The 15,700-nt window shown below is 44.6% G+C and overlaps 1 protein-coding gene across 26 annotated transcripts in view; it reads right to left on the reverse strand.

Annotated features, from left to right (window-relative positions):
• Nucleotides 1-14,578, reverse strand: part of TBCE (tubulin folding cofactor E) — an 82,494-nt gene extending 67,916 nt beyond the window's left edge. For 11 of the 26 annotated variants that reach the window (XR_012413586.1, XR_012413597.1, XR_012413592.1 and 8 more), the window contains exons 1-2: nt 14,504-14,578; nt 1,103-1,233 (exon numbers count right to left, since the gene is read on the reverse strand). Coding sequence is in view for 8 of the 26 variants with exons in the window: in XM_065531625.2 (XP_065387697.1) it covers nt 1,103-1,202 (100 nt within the window). In the remaining 18 variants the exon portion in view is untranslated. Of the gene's footprint in view, nt 1-1,102; nt 1,234-14,081 lie in introns of all 26 variants that reach the window. The other 15 variants (XR_012413571.1, XR_012435291.1, XM_073993009.1 and 12 more) reach the window with 2 other exon arrangements.
• Between the last annotated feature and the right edge of the window lie 1,122 nt (nt 14,579-15,700).

Below are 15,700 nucleotides of genomic sequence, written 5' to 3' on the forward strand. Positions count from 1 at the left end.
TGCTTCTTCAACTTAGGCTAACCCTGTTTATTCCTGTGAATCAACTGGTGATCTCTGGCTGCAGCTCAGAAGAAACAAGAGGGATGGGTAAAGTAAAAATATAGATAAATATTCTAATCCTGGGTACATTGCAATCAGCTAGTAAACCCGTATCAGCTTGGTTCCAGCAGTTGCCCAGTTCATAGAAAGCCATCTTATTGGCTGGGCACAGTGGCTCACACCTGTAATCCCAGCACTTTGGGAGGCTGAAGTGGGTGATTTACCTGAGGTCAGGAGTTCGAGACCAGCCTGACCAACATGGAAACACCCTGTCTCCACTAAAAATTCAAAATTAGCTGGGTGTGGTGGCACATGCCTGTAATCCCAGCTACTCAGGAGACTGAGGCAGGAGAATCGCTTAAACCCAGGAGGCGGAGGTTGTGGTAAGCCAACATCGCACCACTGCACTTCAGCCTGAACAACAAGAGCGAAACTCTGTCTCAAAATACACAGAAAACTCAAATTTTTGTGGACTAAGACTTATGAGTAAGTCTACTATGTTATTATTTACTCTAAAAACTAGAAATTAACATCCAAAAATGAGGAACAATTAAACAAACTATATACTACACTAAATGTAATCATTAAGAAATATGCAAAATAAAAAAAAGAAATGCAAAATAATGCTGTAGAAACATAGGTAAATTTATACAAAAAATAAGTTTAAAAAAGGTAACAAAAAATTGCAATGTGTATCAATTTAAACTATATTAGATACCTACACACATGGATTAATGACAAAAGAAATTTCAAAAAAATTACTTGAGGTTTATGAGGTTTCAAGACTTTTAGCTGTTTATAATAGTTTCCTCAGAAGATATTTTAAGGTTGATTTCATATAAGATAGCAACACTAAATAATTAAATTGCATATAATTAAACAAAATCACAGATACAACAGGCTACTGTCACCCAAATAAAACTGGATATGGGAAGCATCTATAAATTAGGTGTTAATTTCGTCAAAATTTGTGACATAAAGTGCCATTGAGAAGCTTACACAGAAATAGCTGCAAAATACACACACGCACACATATACGCACAGACACACAATAATTACTTACCTGCCACAGGAGGGACGACACCAGCAAAACGTACTGTTGCATGTTCTCCATTAACTTCAACTCTTCGACCAATGACATCCGGTGTCAAAGTGTCACTCATTATAATATATCCAGAATCCAAAATATGAGATCTAGGAAGAAAAATACAACACTGATAAGAACTTAATACAATTCCTTTAAAGGAAATTTTATTTATTTTTTTTTTGAGGCACAGTCTCACTCTGTCGCCCAGGCTGGAGTGCAGAAGCGCAATCTCGGCTCACTGAAACCTCCACCTCCCTGGTTCAAGCAATTCCCCTGCCTCAGCCTCCCAAGTAGCTAGGATTACAGAACTCGCCACCATGCCTGTTTAATTGTTTTGTATTGTTAGTAGAGACGGGGTTTCACCATGTACAGGCGTGAGCCACTGCGCCCGGCCTAAAAATGTGTTTTTAGGAGTCGTCAGCACAGAGTTTATAACTGATAGCGTGAAAGTAGATGAGAATGAAAGGGTATCAACTAGAAAGAAAAGGGTATCAGCTAGAAAGAAAAGGGGATCAATGACAGAATCCTGCAAAAACATAATAGTTAAGAAAGAAGGAAGAAATCCCTAAGAATTCGGAGAAAGAAAAAACAGAAAAGAAAAGAGAAGAGCAGCTACCTGATGCCTTGGAATCCAAGGGACAGAGTTTAAAGCAGGAATAATCAAACAACAGTATCAGATGTTGCAGAGAGAGCCTGTGAGACTAGGGCTTAAAAATCTGTGTTCCTTTTCCAAGAACAAATATACCATATTTGTTAATTTCCATACCTTCATCTTTATCTAAATAAAACTCACTTCCTTTTTTTCTTTTTTTTTTTCTTGAGACAGAGTCTCACTCTGTCACCCAGGCTGGAGTGCAGTGGCACGACCTCTGCTAACTGCAACCTCTGCCTGCTGGGTTCAAGCAATTCTCCTGCCTCAGCCTCCCAAGTAACTGGGATTACAGGCACACACCACACACACGCCACCACACCCAGCTAACTTTTGTATTTTTAGTAAAGACAGTGTTTCACCATGTTGGCCAGGCTGGTCTCGAACTCCTGACCTCAAGTGATCCACCTGCCTCAGTCTCCCAAAATGCTGGAATTACAGGCATCAACCACCATGCCCAGCCCAAATAAAACTCACTTTCTATTTTAAAAAGCTAGCAATGTTGGCTGGGCACGGTTGTTCATGCCTGTAATCTCAGCACTTTGGGAGGCCAAGGCAGGCAGATCATCTGAGGTCAGGAATTCGAGACCAGCCTGGGCAACATAGTGAAACTTATCTCTACCAAAAAAAACACAAAAAAAAGGCACGTCTGTAGTCCCAGCTACTTGGGAAGCTGAAATGGGAGGATCATGTGAGCCCAGAAGATTGAGGCTGCAGTAAGCCAAGATCATGCCACTGTGCTCCAGCCTAGGCAACAGAGCTACAGCCTGTCTCAAAACAAACAAACAAAAAAACACAAATAAAAGATAACAGTGTTGAAGTACAAGGATTTTTAAACAACCACAAGTTACACGACTATTGAACAAAGTATTTTTCTATTTTAATATTACCATATATAATATGTGCACAAAACAAAAGAAAAAACATATGCTATTACATGCCGTCTGGGGTTATAATTACATTATTGACAGTCGGGCACGGTGGCTCATGCCTGTAATCTCAGCACTTTGGGAGGCTGAGGCAGGCGGATCACCTGAGGTCGGGAGTTCAAGACCAGCCTGACCAACATGGAGAAACCCCATCTCTACTAAAAATACAAAATTAACCAGGCGTGGTGGCACATGCCTGTCATCCCAGCTACTCGGGAGGCTGAGGCAGGAGAATCGCTTGAACCAAGGAGGCAGAGGTTGCCATGAGCCAAGATTGCACCATTGCACTCTAGCCTGGGCAAAAAAAACTCCGTCTCAAAAAAAAAAAAAAAAAAAAATACTGACTACCCGCAAACTCCATTGGTATATAGATATTTGAGGCCTTTGGTATTATTACCTCTCCACCTTTATGGTTTTTTTATTTTTATTTTTTTTAAGAACAGGTAGACGGCCGGGAGTGGTGTCTCATGTCTGTAAATCCAGCACTTTGAGAGGCCAAGGCGGGTGGATCACGAGGTCAGATATTCGAGACCAGCTTGACCAACATGGTGAAACCCTGTGTCTACCAAAAATACAAAAATTAGCCAGGCATGGTGGTGTGTGCCTGTAATCCCAGCTACTCAGGAGGCTGAGGCAGGAGAATCGCTTGAACCCAGGAGGCAAAGGTTGCAGTGAGCCAAGATCGAGCCATGCACTTCAGCCTGGGCAACAGAGCAAGACTCCATCTCAAAAAAAAAAGAATAGGTAGACATTTCCTGTTACTGGAGTTGTCTGTTACATTTGATCTGCTATTTCCATATTACAGAATAATCTAAGCATTTCAATCTCACATTATGATTTTATTAAGTTTCAGCATAAGGTCCCAATCAGGTCCTCAAATATTTTGTAAAAACAATAACATTAGGCTGGGCACGGTGGCTCACACCTGTAATCCCAGCATTTTGGGAGGCCAAGACGCGTGGATCACAAGGTCAAGAGATCGAGACCATCCCAGCGAACAGGGTGAAACCCCGTCTCTACTAAAAATACAAAAAAGTTAGTTGGACGTGGTAGCGCACCGCCTGTAGTCCCAGCTACTTGGCCGTCTGAGGCGGAAGAATCACTTGAATGCAGGAGGCGGGGGTTGCAGTGAGCCAAGATCATGCCACTGCACTCCAGCCTGGTGACAGAGCAAGATTCATCTCACGAAAAACAAACAAACAAACAAAATCATTTTTCCCAATTGTTGTGAAAAGAATCCTACTTTCAATATGGAGCTGAATTTTGTCTATTTAAATAAAGGAGGGCAGGGCCATTGGGAAGGGGGCCAGGATCCAGATCTAAACCTGCCCAGTAGCGTTGAAAAGCAAAAGAGAAATGATCTCCAAGTCCATAGTTGGTGAGAAAAGTCAAAGCAGTTTAGATGAATTTTTTTTTTTTTTTTGAGACGGAGTCTCACTCTGTTGCTCAGGCTGGAGTGTAATGGTGTGCAATCTCAGCTTATCGCAACTTCCATCTCCTGGGTTCAAGCGATTCTTCTGCCTCAGCCTCCTGAGTAACTGGAATTACAGGCGGCCGCCACCAGGCCCAGCTAATTTTTGTATTTTTAGTAGAGATGCGATTTCACATATTGTCCAGGCTGGTCTCAAACTCCTGACCTCAAGTGATCTGCCCACCTCAGCCTCCAAGTGTTGGGATTACAGGTGTGAGCCACTGAGCCGACCAGTTTAGATGATCTGATGGTAGGATCGACATACAGGTCAGACCAGGTACGGGGAATTTATGTTTTTAGTAAACTAAGAGGTCTGGCCAGAGACACAGCACTACCCAAAAACCTGTGCTCAGATTCAGAGCTCTAGTCCCTAAGAAGAGAGACTAATAAAATGACTGCAGAACTCCATTCCTACAAGAAATTAAAGTATTAGGCCAAATCTTGGCTCCATGAACTAGAATGTATAGGGATTATCTAAACCCAGAAACTCACAAGGCCCCACAGTCTGAAGCTCTTTCCAGCTGGGGCTCAGCTTAAGGGTACTACCGTATCACCCTGCAGATCAGGCTAACAGTGAGAATGGCTTGGTAAGAAGAAGCGGGCAGCCATCAATGGGTAGTAAAACCAGGGAGTGTAATAGCAGGAATGAGGATTGAAGACGCTAGGAAGCCATTCTCATTATTAATAACATCTGTAAGTAACTCATGAATTCCTTCACATGCTTGATCCTATTCAATCTCCAGTAATATATATTTTTTTCGTTCCTACCTGTATGCTGTGCCCACAGACGGGACCAATGAGATCATTAAGTATAAGATCTAAGGTCAGTAATTAACAGTCTCTGTGTCAAGTCAGGTTTTTTTTGTTTGTTTGTTTTGAGACGAGTCTCGCTCTGTTACCCAGGCTGGAGTGCAGTGGCACAATCTCAGCTCACTGCGACCTCCACCTCCCAGGTTCAAGTGATTCTCCCACCTTAGCCTCCTGAGGAGCTGGGATTATAGGCATGCGCCACCAAGCCTAGCTAATTTTGTTTTTTGTTTTTTTTTTAGTAGAGACAGGGTTTCATGTTATTGGTCAGGCTGGTCTCGAACTCCTGACCTCAGGTGATTCACCCATCTCGGCCTTCCAAAGTTCGTGGGCCTCCCAACTAAAAATACAAAGTGCTGGGATTACAGGCGTGAACCTCTGCGCCCGGCCTCAAGTCAGTATTTTTGATGATCCTGTCTAGTCTCTGAATGTTTCTAATAATGTCTTTCTTGATACCATGATCTTTTGTGAAGACCTAGAAACTGGATCCATGTCTTGGTGACCTACGCCTTAGTTCCAAAGCCTTTACCCTCTTCTTCTAGCTAGTAACCAATGGGTCCCTGTTTCCTGAAGTTAGACCTACGTGATGCTGTTACTGGCCCACTCTGTACCCTTATTGCCTGTTGCTGGGACAATCACTTTGATCACTCCCCCACCCCCAGCCCCATTTTAGTATCCAGTCAAAATGACCTGCAGTCAGCTGCTGCCTAGTTAAATTCTCTCTTATGGACTGCACTGGGCCCTCTCCTAATCACCTGAATGTGAGTGGCATGTTGCTCTTCTTAGGCCTATCTGGGTGCTAACTAAGGCTTGGTTAAGATGGAATGACTTTTTAAAATACACACACTTGCTAACTAATGAAGACAGCCCACTTAAATGTTGGAGTGACTCTACTTGTTATTGTTCTTTAAAAAGACAAAATTTACATCTCTAGGCTGGTGCGGTGGCTCATGCCTGTAATCCAAGGCTGGAGGCCAAGGCGGGTAGACCATGAGATCAGGAGATCGAGACCATCCTGGCTAACACAGTGAAACCCCATCTCTACTAAAAATACAAAACATTAGCCGGGTGTGGTGGCGGGCGCCTGTAGTCCCAGCTACTTGGGAGGCTGAGGCAGGAGAATGATGTGAACCCAGGAGGCAGAGCTTGCAGTGGGCCAAGATCACACCACTGCACTCCAGCTTGGGCAACAGAGCAAGACTCCATCTCAAAAAAAAAAAGAAAAGAAAAGAAAAGAAATCTACATCTCTATCATTTTCACCTAGTAATTTTCTACTACTGCTCTGTGTAGCTACAGAAAATCAATATATTCCCTTTCTCGGCCAACATTTAAATGTGGAAGGCCGGCTGGGCACGGTAGCTCACACCTGTAATCCCAGCACTTTGGGAGGCCAAGGTGCATGAATCACCTGAGGTCAGGAGTTCGAGACCAGCCTGGCCAACATAGTGAAACCCGTCTCTACTAAAAATACAAAAATTAGCCAGGTGTGGTGGTGGATGCCTGTAATCCCAGCTCCTAGGGAAGCTGAGGCAGGAAAATCGCTTGAATCCGGGAGGCAGAGGTTGCAGTGAGCCGAGATCACGCTATTACACTCCAGCCTTGGTGACAGAGGGAGATTCGGTCCCAAAAAATAAATAAATAAATATGGAAGTCCATTTGTTACCATTTCTGCTATCCCTGCTTCCTGTCTTCATCTCCCAAACCTCTCTACCAGGATACACATTTCTAGCTCCTTAAACCCTCCTTATAGCATTCCAGTTTTCCTCTGTAACTGATTTACTGATTCCATGCTTAAATTGCAATACCTAGAACTGAAAACCACATTCCAGATATGGTCTGACCTGCATGTGGGGTACAATGGTCTGAAAAGCATTCATTTAACAGTGTAGGCCAGGCAAAGTGGCTCACACCTGTAATCCCAATACTTTGGGAGGCCGAGGCGAGTGGATCATCTGAGGTCAGGAGTTCGAGGTCAGCCTGGCCAACATGGTGAAACCTGTCTCTACTAAAAATACAAACATTAGCCAGGCATGGTGGCAAACACCTGCAATCCCAGCTACTCAGAAGGCTTGAACCCGAGAGGTGGAGGTTGCAGTGAGTGAAAGTGTGCCACTGCATTCCAGCCTGGGCAACAAAGCAAGACTCAGTCTCAAAAAAATAAATAAAATTTAAAATTTTTAAAAATAAAAATATGAAAATTAGCCGGGCATGGTGGTGGGTGCCTATAATCCCAGCTACTTGGGAGACTGAGGCACAAGAATCGCTTGAACCCAGGAGGCGGAGGTTGCAGTGAGCTGAGATCGTGCCACTGCACTCCAGACTGGGCCACAGAGTGAGACTCCGTCTCAGAGAAAAAAAAAATGTAGACGTTACATTCATTTTTTTCTGTCCCTTTCATGGGAAAGACTGTTGCTTACTATTAAGGTTGCAATGAAAGAAACTCCAAAGCCATTTCTGACTTATTACCATTTTCTGATCATAAAATTTAAATTTTTGGCCGGGCGCGGTGGCTCAAGCCTGTAATTCCAGCACTTTGGGAGGCCGAGGCGGGCGGATCACAAGGTCAGGAGATCGAGACCACAGTGAAACCCCGTCTCTACTAAAAATACAAAAAATTAGCCGGGCGCGGTGGCGGGCGCCTGTAGTCCCAGCTACTCAGGAGGCTGAGGCAGGAGAATGGCGGGAACCCGGGAGGCGGAGCTTGCAGTGAGCCGAGATCGCGCCACTGCACTCCAGCCTGGGCAACAGCGTGAGACTCCGTCTCAAAAAAAAAAAAAAATAAAAATAAAAAAATAAAAATAAAATAAAATAAAATTTAAATTTTTAAATTTCACTACAATTATATTACCCTAAAAATGAGGGGTTTTTTTACCAGTTTTAAGAGCCCTTTCAAAATTTTCATTAACATGTAAGCAGAACTTTACTACAACTGAGACATATAATTTGTTCTACTTCTTTTATTAACTTTTTAAAAAATAAGGTAGGGTCTCACTATGTTATTGAGGCTGGTCTTTAACTCCTGGGCTCAAGCAATCCTCCTGAGAATTCCCAAAGTGCTGGGATTACAGGTTTGAGCCACCTCAACTAGCCATATTAACATTTGTCCATGAACATTTTTCTATACAACCACAGAGTCAACACATTAATCATCTCAATATTCAAGTATGAAACCACAATTTACTTAATAATTTCTCTCTCTCTTTTTTTTTTTTTTTTTTTGAGATGGAGTCTTGCTCTGTTGCCCAGGCTGGAGTGCAGTGGTGCAAACTCGGCTCACTGCAACCTCCACCTCACGGGTTCATGCCATTCTCCTGCCTCAGCCTCCTGAGTAGCTGGGACTGCAGGCACCTGCCACCACACCCGGTTAATTTTTGGTATTTTTAGTAGAGACGGGGTTTCACTGTGTTAACCAGGATGGTCTCGATCTCCTGACCCCATGATCCGCCCACCTCAGCTTCCAAAGTGCTGAGATTACAGGCGAGAGCCACCGTGCCCGGCCTCTCTCTCTCTCTCTTTTCTATTGGTAGAGAAGGGAATCTCTCTATGCTGCCCAGGTTGGTCTCAAACTGCTGGCTTCAAGTGATTCTCAGCCTTCCAAAGTGCTGGGATTACAGGTGTGAACCACCACACCCAGCCAATCATTTCTCTAATGCTGTTTACTACTCCAAAGAAAACAGCTAAAAACAGCTTTGATTTTTAAAATGTTATCTTATGAAGTATTTCCTTGGGAAAAATTCTTGAGATAGATAAATACGTTTAAGGTTCTACAAAGCCAGGCAGGAGCAGTGGCTCACACCTGTAATCCCAATACTTTGGGAGGCCAAGGCAGGAGGATCATCTGAGGTCAGGAATTTGAGAGCAGCCTGGCCACTATGGTGAAATCAATCCCATTTCAACTAAAAATACAAAAATTAGCCAGGTGAGGTGGAGCACATCTGTAATCCCAGCTATTCGGGAGGCTAAGGCAAGGAGAATTGCATGAACCTGGGAGGTGGAGGTTGCAGTGAGCCAAGGGTGAACCACTGCACTCTAGCCTGGTTGACAGAGCGAGACTCTGTCTCAAAAAAAAAAAAAAAAATACTACATCCAAGTAGACATTCTTGCACTACTTCTTAGTCTAAATCGATTTTTTTTTTTTTTTTTTTTGAGATGGAGTCTCATTCTGTTGCCCCAGGCTGGAGTGCAGTGGAGCAATATCGGCTCACTGCAAGCTCCGCCTCCTGGGTTCACACCATTCTCCTGCCTCAGCCTCCGAAGTAGCTGGGACTACAGGTGCCTCCTGCCACCAGGCCTAGTTAAGTTTTATATTTTTAGTAGAGACAGGGTTTCACCACATTGGCCAGGATGGGCTCGATCTCTTAACCTCAGGATCCGCCCGCCTTGGCCTCCCAAAGTGCTGGGACTACAGGAGTGAGCCACGGTGCCCAGCCTACTCCCATAATATTTTATATATAGAAAAGCAAAGACATTTTTTCTTTCTTTACACAACTGAAAGCCTACTATACAGGTGGTTCTATTCCTCACCTTTTCATTCAATAATATATCCTAGAGATTTACCCAAAGCTATGACAAGAGATTTTAATTTGGGGGGGAATATAGTATTTGAATAGATATACCATAATATACTTAACCAGTCTTCAAACTGAAGGATATTTAGTTAATACCAAGTTCTTGCTATCACAAACAATATTGAAGAAATTACGCCTACACGTTTATCTTCCTATATCTGTAGGAAAGTTTCTCAAAACTGGTATTGCTGAGTCAAAAAGTATGTGCATGTTAAATGTTAATAGCTAATGCTAAATGTTCCTTTATAATGGCTATATCAACTTACCCTGCTATCAGCAGTGTATAAACTCCTGTATTCTTACAACCTGGCCTTCATAATGTATTAATAAAATTTTGAGGCTGGGTGCCATGGCTCACGCCTGTAATTCCAACACTTTGGAAGGCCGAGGCAGGCGGATCACGAGGTCAGGAGACCGAGACCATCCTGGCTAACATGGTGAAACCCTGTCTCTATTAAAAATACAAAAAATTAGCAGGGCGTAGCGACAGGCGCCTGTAGTCCCAGCTACTGGGGGGGCTGAGGCAGGAGAATGGCATGAACCCGGGAGCAGAGGTTGCAGCGAGCCGAGACTGTGCCACTGCACTCCAGCCTGGGGGACAGAGTGAGACTCCGTCTCAAAAAAAAAAAAAAAAATTTTTGATGGTCAGTCTAATGAATAAAATATGTAGTTCATTTCCATTTCCATTTATGAACCAGCTGTTAATATACTTTGTGCGTTTCCTACTGGTTTATTGACCTTTTTCTTATCAATCTGCTTTTAAAATCTAAACTCAGTCTATTTCCTAGATCACTATAGACTTGAACAACTGGGCTCATGCAATCCTCCTGCTTCAGCCTCCCTAATCACTAGGCGGGGCAGGCATGTGCCACCACGCCCAGCTAAATTTTTTTTTTTTTTTTGAGACTTGTCGCCCAGGCTGGGGTGCAAAGGTGCGATCTCAGTTCACTGCAACCTCCGCCTCCTGGGCTCAAGGGATTCTTCTATCTCAGCCTTCCACGTAGCTGGAATTACAGGCACCCAGCACCATGCCTGGCTAATTTTTTGTATTTTTAGTAGAGAGGGGGTTTCACCATGTTGGCCAGGCTGGTCACAAACTCCCGACCTCAGGTGATCCACCCGCCTCCCAAAGTGCTGGGATTACAGGCATGAGCCAGGACGAGAGACCTCCTATATGATAAGGTAACTAAATAATTCTTCAAATAAAATAATTTGAAAAGAATAGAGGCCAAATTCGTTGGCGCATACCAGTAATCCCAGCACTTTGGGAGGCCAAAGCAGGCAGATCACGTCAGGTCAGGAGATCGAGACCAGCTTGGCACACATGGTGAAATCCCGTCTCTACTAAAAATACAAAAATTAGCCAGGTGTGGTGGCCCACACCTGTAATCCCAGCTACTCAGGAGGCTGGGCAGGAGAATTATGATTATAATCCTTCCCCTCCTGGGTTCAAGCAATTCTTCTGCCTCCGCCTCCACAGCACTTAGGAGTACAGGCGCCCACCACCATGCCCAGCTAATTTTTGTATTTTTAGTACAGACGGGGTTTCTCTATGTTGGCCAGGTTGGTCTCAAACTCTTGACTTCCAGTGATCCACCCGCCTTGGCCTCCCAAACTGTATCTCACATAATTTTAAGGAGCTTCTACAAAAACTTTAGGCATTTTCCAAAGAAACTGAAAGCATGTCTTCTCTCTAAAACACCAATGACCTAAATGTGTACCAAACCCACAATTTTATGACAAAACTATACAAATGAGAACATAGAAAAGTAACTAACAGGCCGGGTGCGGTGGCTCACATCTGTAATCCCAGCACTTTGGGAGGCCGAGGTGGGCAGATCACGAGTCAGGAGATCGAGACCATCCTGGCTAACACGGTGAAACCCCATCTCTACTAAAAATACAAAAAAATTAGCCGGGCGCGGTGGCGGCGCCTGTAGTCCCAGCTACTCGGGAGGCTGAGGCAGGAGAATGGCGTGAACCCAGGAGGCAGAGCTTGCAGTGAACCAAGATCGCACCACTATACTCCAGCCTGGGCAACAGAGCAAGACTCCGTCTCAAAAAAAAAAAAAAAAGTAACTAACAAACCAATTAGTCTGTGACTTTTCTTTACACTTACAAATACCATCAAATTTTCTAAAATCACTTCTCCACAAATTCATTCCAGCTACTAAAATAATCACTGGCAAAGAATGATGTTTTCCCTCTCTGGTAACCTCTATCTACTTTCTGGGTAATATTCATCTCACACCTAACAATATCTCTATCATACTGATTTCAAATTGTCTATCACATGGCATGTCATATGATGATAAGCACAAGGATAATGAGTGCAATGGAAATGTTAAAGATGGCGGTCGCTTGTCAGAGTAGGCCTTACTGAGAAGAAAATAGTCCCCACAATATGAGAGAGGTAAAAAACTGAGCCATGTGGACATATGAGGGAAAGGAATAGCAAGTGCAAATATCCTAAGGCTAGGATGCACTTGAGGAGGCCATACAATAGAGCAAACAGGAGACTAAAACAACATGAGATCAGAAGTGAAGCTGGGCTAGGTCACATAGGACCTTCGATGAATAATCCACTCTAAAGACTTTGGCTTTTTTGTTTTTTTTCTTGAGACTGAGTTTTGCCCTTGTTGCCCAGGCTGGAGTGCAATGGGATGATCTCGGCTCACTGTAACCTCCTCCCCCACCCCCCAGAGTTCAAGCGATTCTCCTGCCTCAGCCTCCCTAGTAGCTTGGACTACAGGCGCACGCCACCACTCCCAAGTAATTTTTTGTATTTTTTTAGTAGAGACAGGGTTTCGCCACTTTGCCCAGGCTGGTCTCGAACACTTGACCTCAGGTGATCCACCCGCCTTGGCCTCCCAAAGTGCCAGGATTATAGGCTTATTAACCCACTGTGCCACTTTTTTTTTTTTTTTTTGAGGCGGAGTCTTGCTCTGTCACCAGGCTGGAGTGCAGTGACATGAACTCGGCTCACTGCAACCTCCACTCCTCTCTTCCCCCGCCCCCCACCGGGTTCAAGTGATTCTCCTGCCTCAGCCTCCCAAGTAGCTGAGATTACAGGCACGCACCACCATGCCTGGCTAATTTTTGTATTTTTAGTAGAGACGGTTTTTCACCATGTTGGCTAGGATGGTCTTGATCTCTTGACCTCGTGATCCACCCGCCTCGGCCTCCCAAAGTGCTAGGATTACAGGCATGAGCCACCACGTCCAGCCAACTTTGGCTTTTACTCTGGATGAAATGTGTAGTCCTTGGAGGATTTTTGAGAGAAAAGAGATAAATTTTTTTTTTAAAGGATCAATCGAAATGCTGTGATGCAAACAGACTAAAAGAGGAAAGAGCAGAAACTACTGCAGTAATTCAAGTGAGAGACAATGTAACTTGAACAAGTGAAGGTGATGAGAAGAACTTGGGAGTGTGGACAGATTTTGAAGATGGAGAGTCCATAGGATTTGCTGATACACATGAAAGAGATTAATCAGGGATGATGCCAAAGATTTTGATCTGAACAAATATTTCAGTGGTGACAATGAATGTAAATCCAATAAACCTGCTAGTCAAAAGGCAGGCTGGGCCAGGCACCGTAGCTCACACCTGTAGTAGCCAGGTGTTTGAAACCAGCCTGGCCAACATGGCGAAACCCCGTCTCTACTACAAATACCAAAAAAAAAAAAAAAAAAAATTAGCTGGGCATGGTGGCACACACCTGTCATCCCAGCTACTCGGGAGGCTGAGGTGGGAGAATTGCTTGAACCTGGGAGGCGTGGTTGCAGTGAGCTGAGATTGGGCCACTGCACACCAGCCCGGGTAACAGAGCAAGACTCCATATCAAAAAAAAAAAAAAAAGCAGGCTGTCCACTTAGATTGAAAAAAAAAAAAAACCCAGAGATGTGCTGTTTACAACAGTATATAAAATATAAGCATACAGAAAAGTTAAAACTTAATATGAAAAACGTTTTGAAGCAAATATCAAAAGACAGCAGCTGTGGCTAAATTAATGACAGAGAAAAGAAAAGTCTTCTCTCTTCATCTCTACCTCCACTAACTTTCTCTAACAGTTTGGCAATTTGTTAATTCTGTCTTCCCGCCAGGACTGCTTCTCTGAGGACAAGGCTGTCACACCGTCATTTGGATCCACCCACAACTGAGAACAGTCCCCATGTGGTAGTAAACACCAAGTAAAAATAGTCACTTCAGGCCGGACGCGGTGGCTCACGCCTGTAATCTCAGCACTTTGGGAGGCTGAGACGGGTGGATCCCCTGAGGTCAGGAGTTCGAGAGCAGCCTGGCCAACATGGAGAAACCCCGTCTCTACTAAAAATACAAAAATTAGCCGAGCGTGGGGGCGGGCGCCTGTAATCCCAGCTACTCGGGAGGCTGAGGCAGGAGAATCGCTTGAACCCGGGAGGCGGAGGTTGCAGTGAGCCGAGATCGCCGCACTGCACTCCAGCCTGGGCGACAGAGCAAGACTGTCCCAAAAGAACAAACGAACAGTTACTTTAAGTGCTCTCCACCTACTTAACGTTATTTCTCTGTCATCACCAATGTTAACTGATTCGGCAGGACGGAGCTGTTCCTCTAAGAGGACACCTTGTAAAAGTCGTTGGTCGCCTGTACCATTTTCACCTCTTCCAAAGTGACATGGCAATTCTCTGAAAGAAGCTTAAAATGCGAAGGATCACGTGCGGTTACTCCTAAACAAGGCCTTCCAGAAGGGGCAGGGCGGCCCCAACCCAGCCGGCTGGACCGCCTCCCAGCACACACGCATTCCCTTCGGGCCCGCACTTCTGGGCTGGTTCAAAGCCGCTCGGAACAGGCAACGCCCGGCTATGGCAATCTGGGAAGATTCCAGGAAAGGAAGAAAAGGCAAAGAGCAGTGCAGGGTGACGCACCGGCCAGGAATGCTCGTTCCGGAAGCTCCCCGAACCTCTGAAGCTCACCTGCCCGCGGAGACTCCAAGTGTTCGGAGCAGCTGCCCCTCCAGCGAACTGCACAGCAGCGAAGCTTTAGGCTCTGGCCGGAAGTGCTGTAGGAAGTCCCGCCTCCACCGGAGTGAGCTACGGCTGCCGGAGCATAGACGAGAATGTCAACGACAGTATTGGAGGCGAGAGGAGTGGTCAACCCACCCAAGCCCCGCCTCTGAGCGGGGGCCCAAGCGATTTCCCAGTGCTGAAACCTGGGATGACAGAGCCGCCCAGGAACGCGCGTGTTCCAGTTTAGTAGGTACCACGGAAGTGAGTTACAAATCCTGTAAGAGGTTCAGTTCCATGTGTATTGAGAGCCTACCACGTAGGCAGCATGCGGTGGTCAAAGAGAAGAATATAGTGTTAATGCCTCCAAAACTAAAAAAAAAAAAAAAAAAAATTACCTAGTTAAAGCGTAAGGCAGAATGAAAGTAAATGCAGTGATAGAAAAAATAATAGAAAAGCAACTATCCTAGACATGTTAATTTCTGTTGAAACCGCCTTCGCAAAATTTTGACAGTAAGAGAAATCTGACATGGTTTACTCCCATCTTGCTTCTAGCCTCACAGGTTGGCTGTCTTTGCTCATTCCTGGGTACAGGACAAGCTAACTTTGCGAGAAATTTAGTTTATAGTTTAAATGATAATAACCCTTCCCCAAAACTGCCCTTTTAAAACTAAATGAAAGGCCAACAAGTTAGGAGGATGAGAGGGTCCTGAATTCTTCTAAGTTGTAATTGTAGTTAAATGATTACCACCCATTATTCCTCAGGTAACAAATTCGCATCTTCCCCAATTATTCCTGCAGATAACATCACTGTTGTAGAACCTAAGATTGGCCTTTTGAGATGTCTTTTCAGGTTTTTGCATTTCTGACAAGTGGATGGCCCCACCCTGACTCACCAACCTGGACCCCCCACCCACGAACAAACTCAGTGCAAGGGGACAGCTTCTACTTCTTACGATTTCACCTCTGACCCAACCAATCAGCACTCCCCATTCCCTGGCCCCCGTACCTGTCAAACTATCTGAAAAACCCCCTAACATCTGAGCCTTTGGTGAGATGGATTTGAGTAATAACTGTCTCCCACGGGGCACGGCCAGCCTCGTGTCAATTAAACTTTCTTTACTGCAATGCCATGGTTTCTGTCAATTAATTTTGTTTATGCAGCAG

This window comes from Macaca fascicularis, chromosome 1, assembly GCF_037993035.2.
Source record: "Macaca fascicularis isolate 582-1 chromosome 1, T2T-MFA8v1.1".
Classification (NCBI taxonomy): Eukaryota; Metazoa; Chordata; class Mammalia; order Primates; family Cercopithecidae; genus Macaca; species Macaca fascicularis.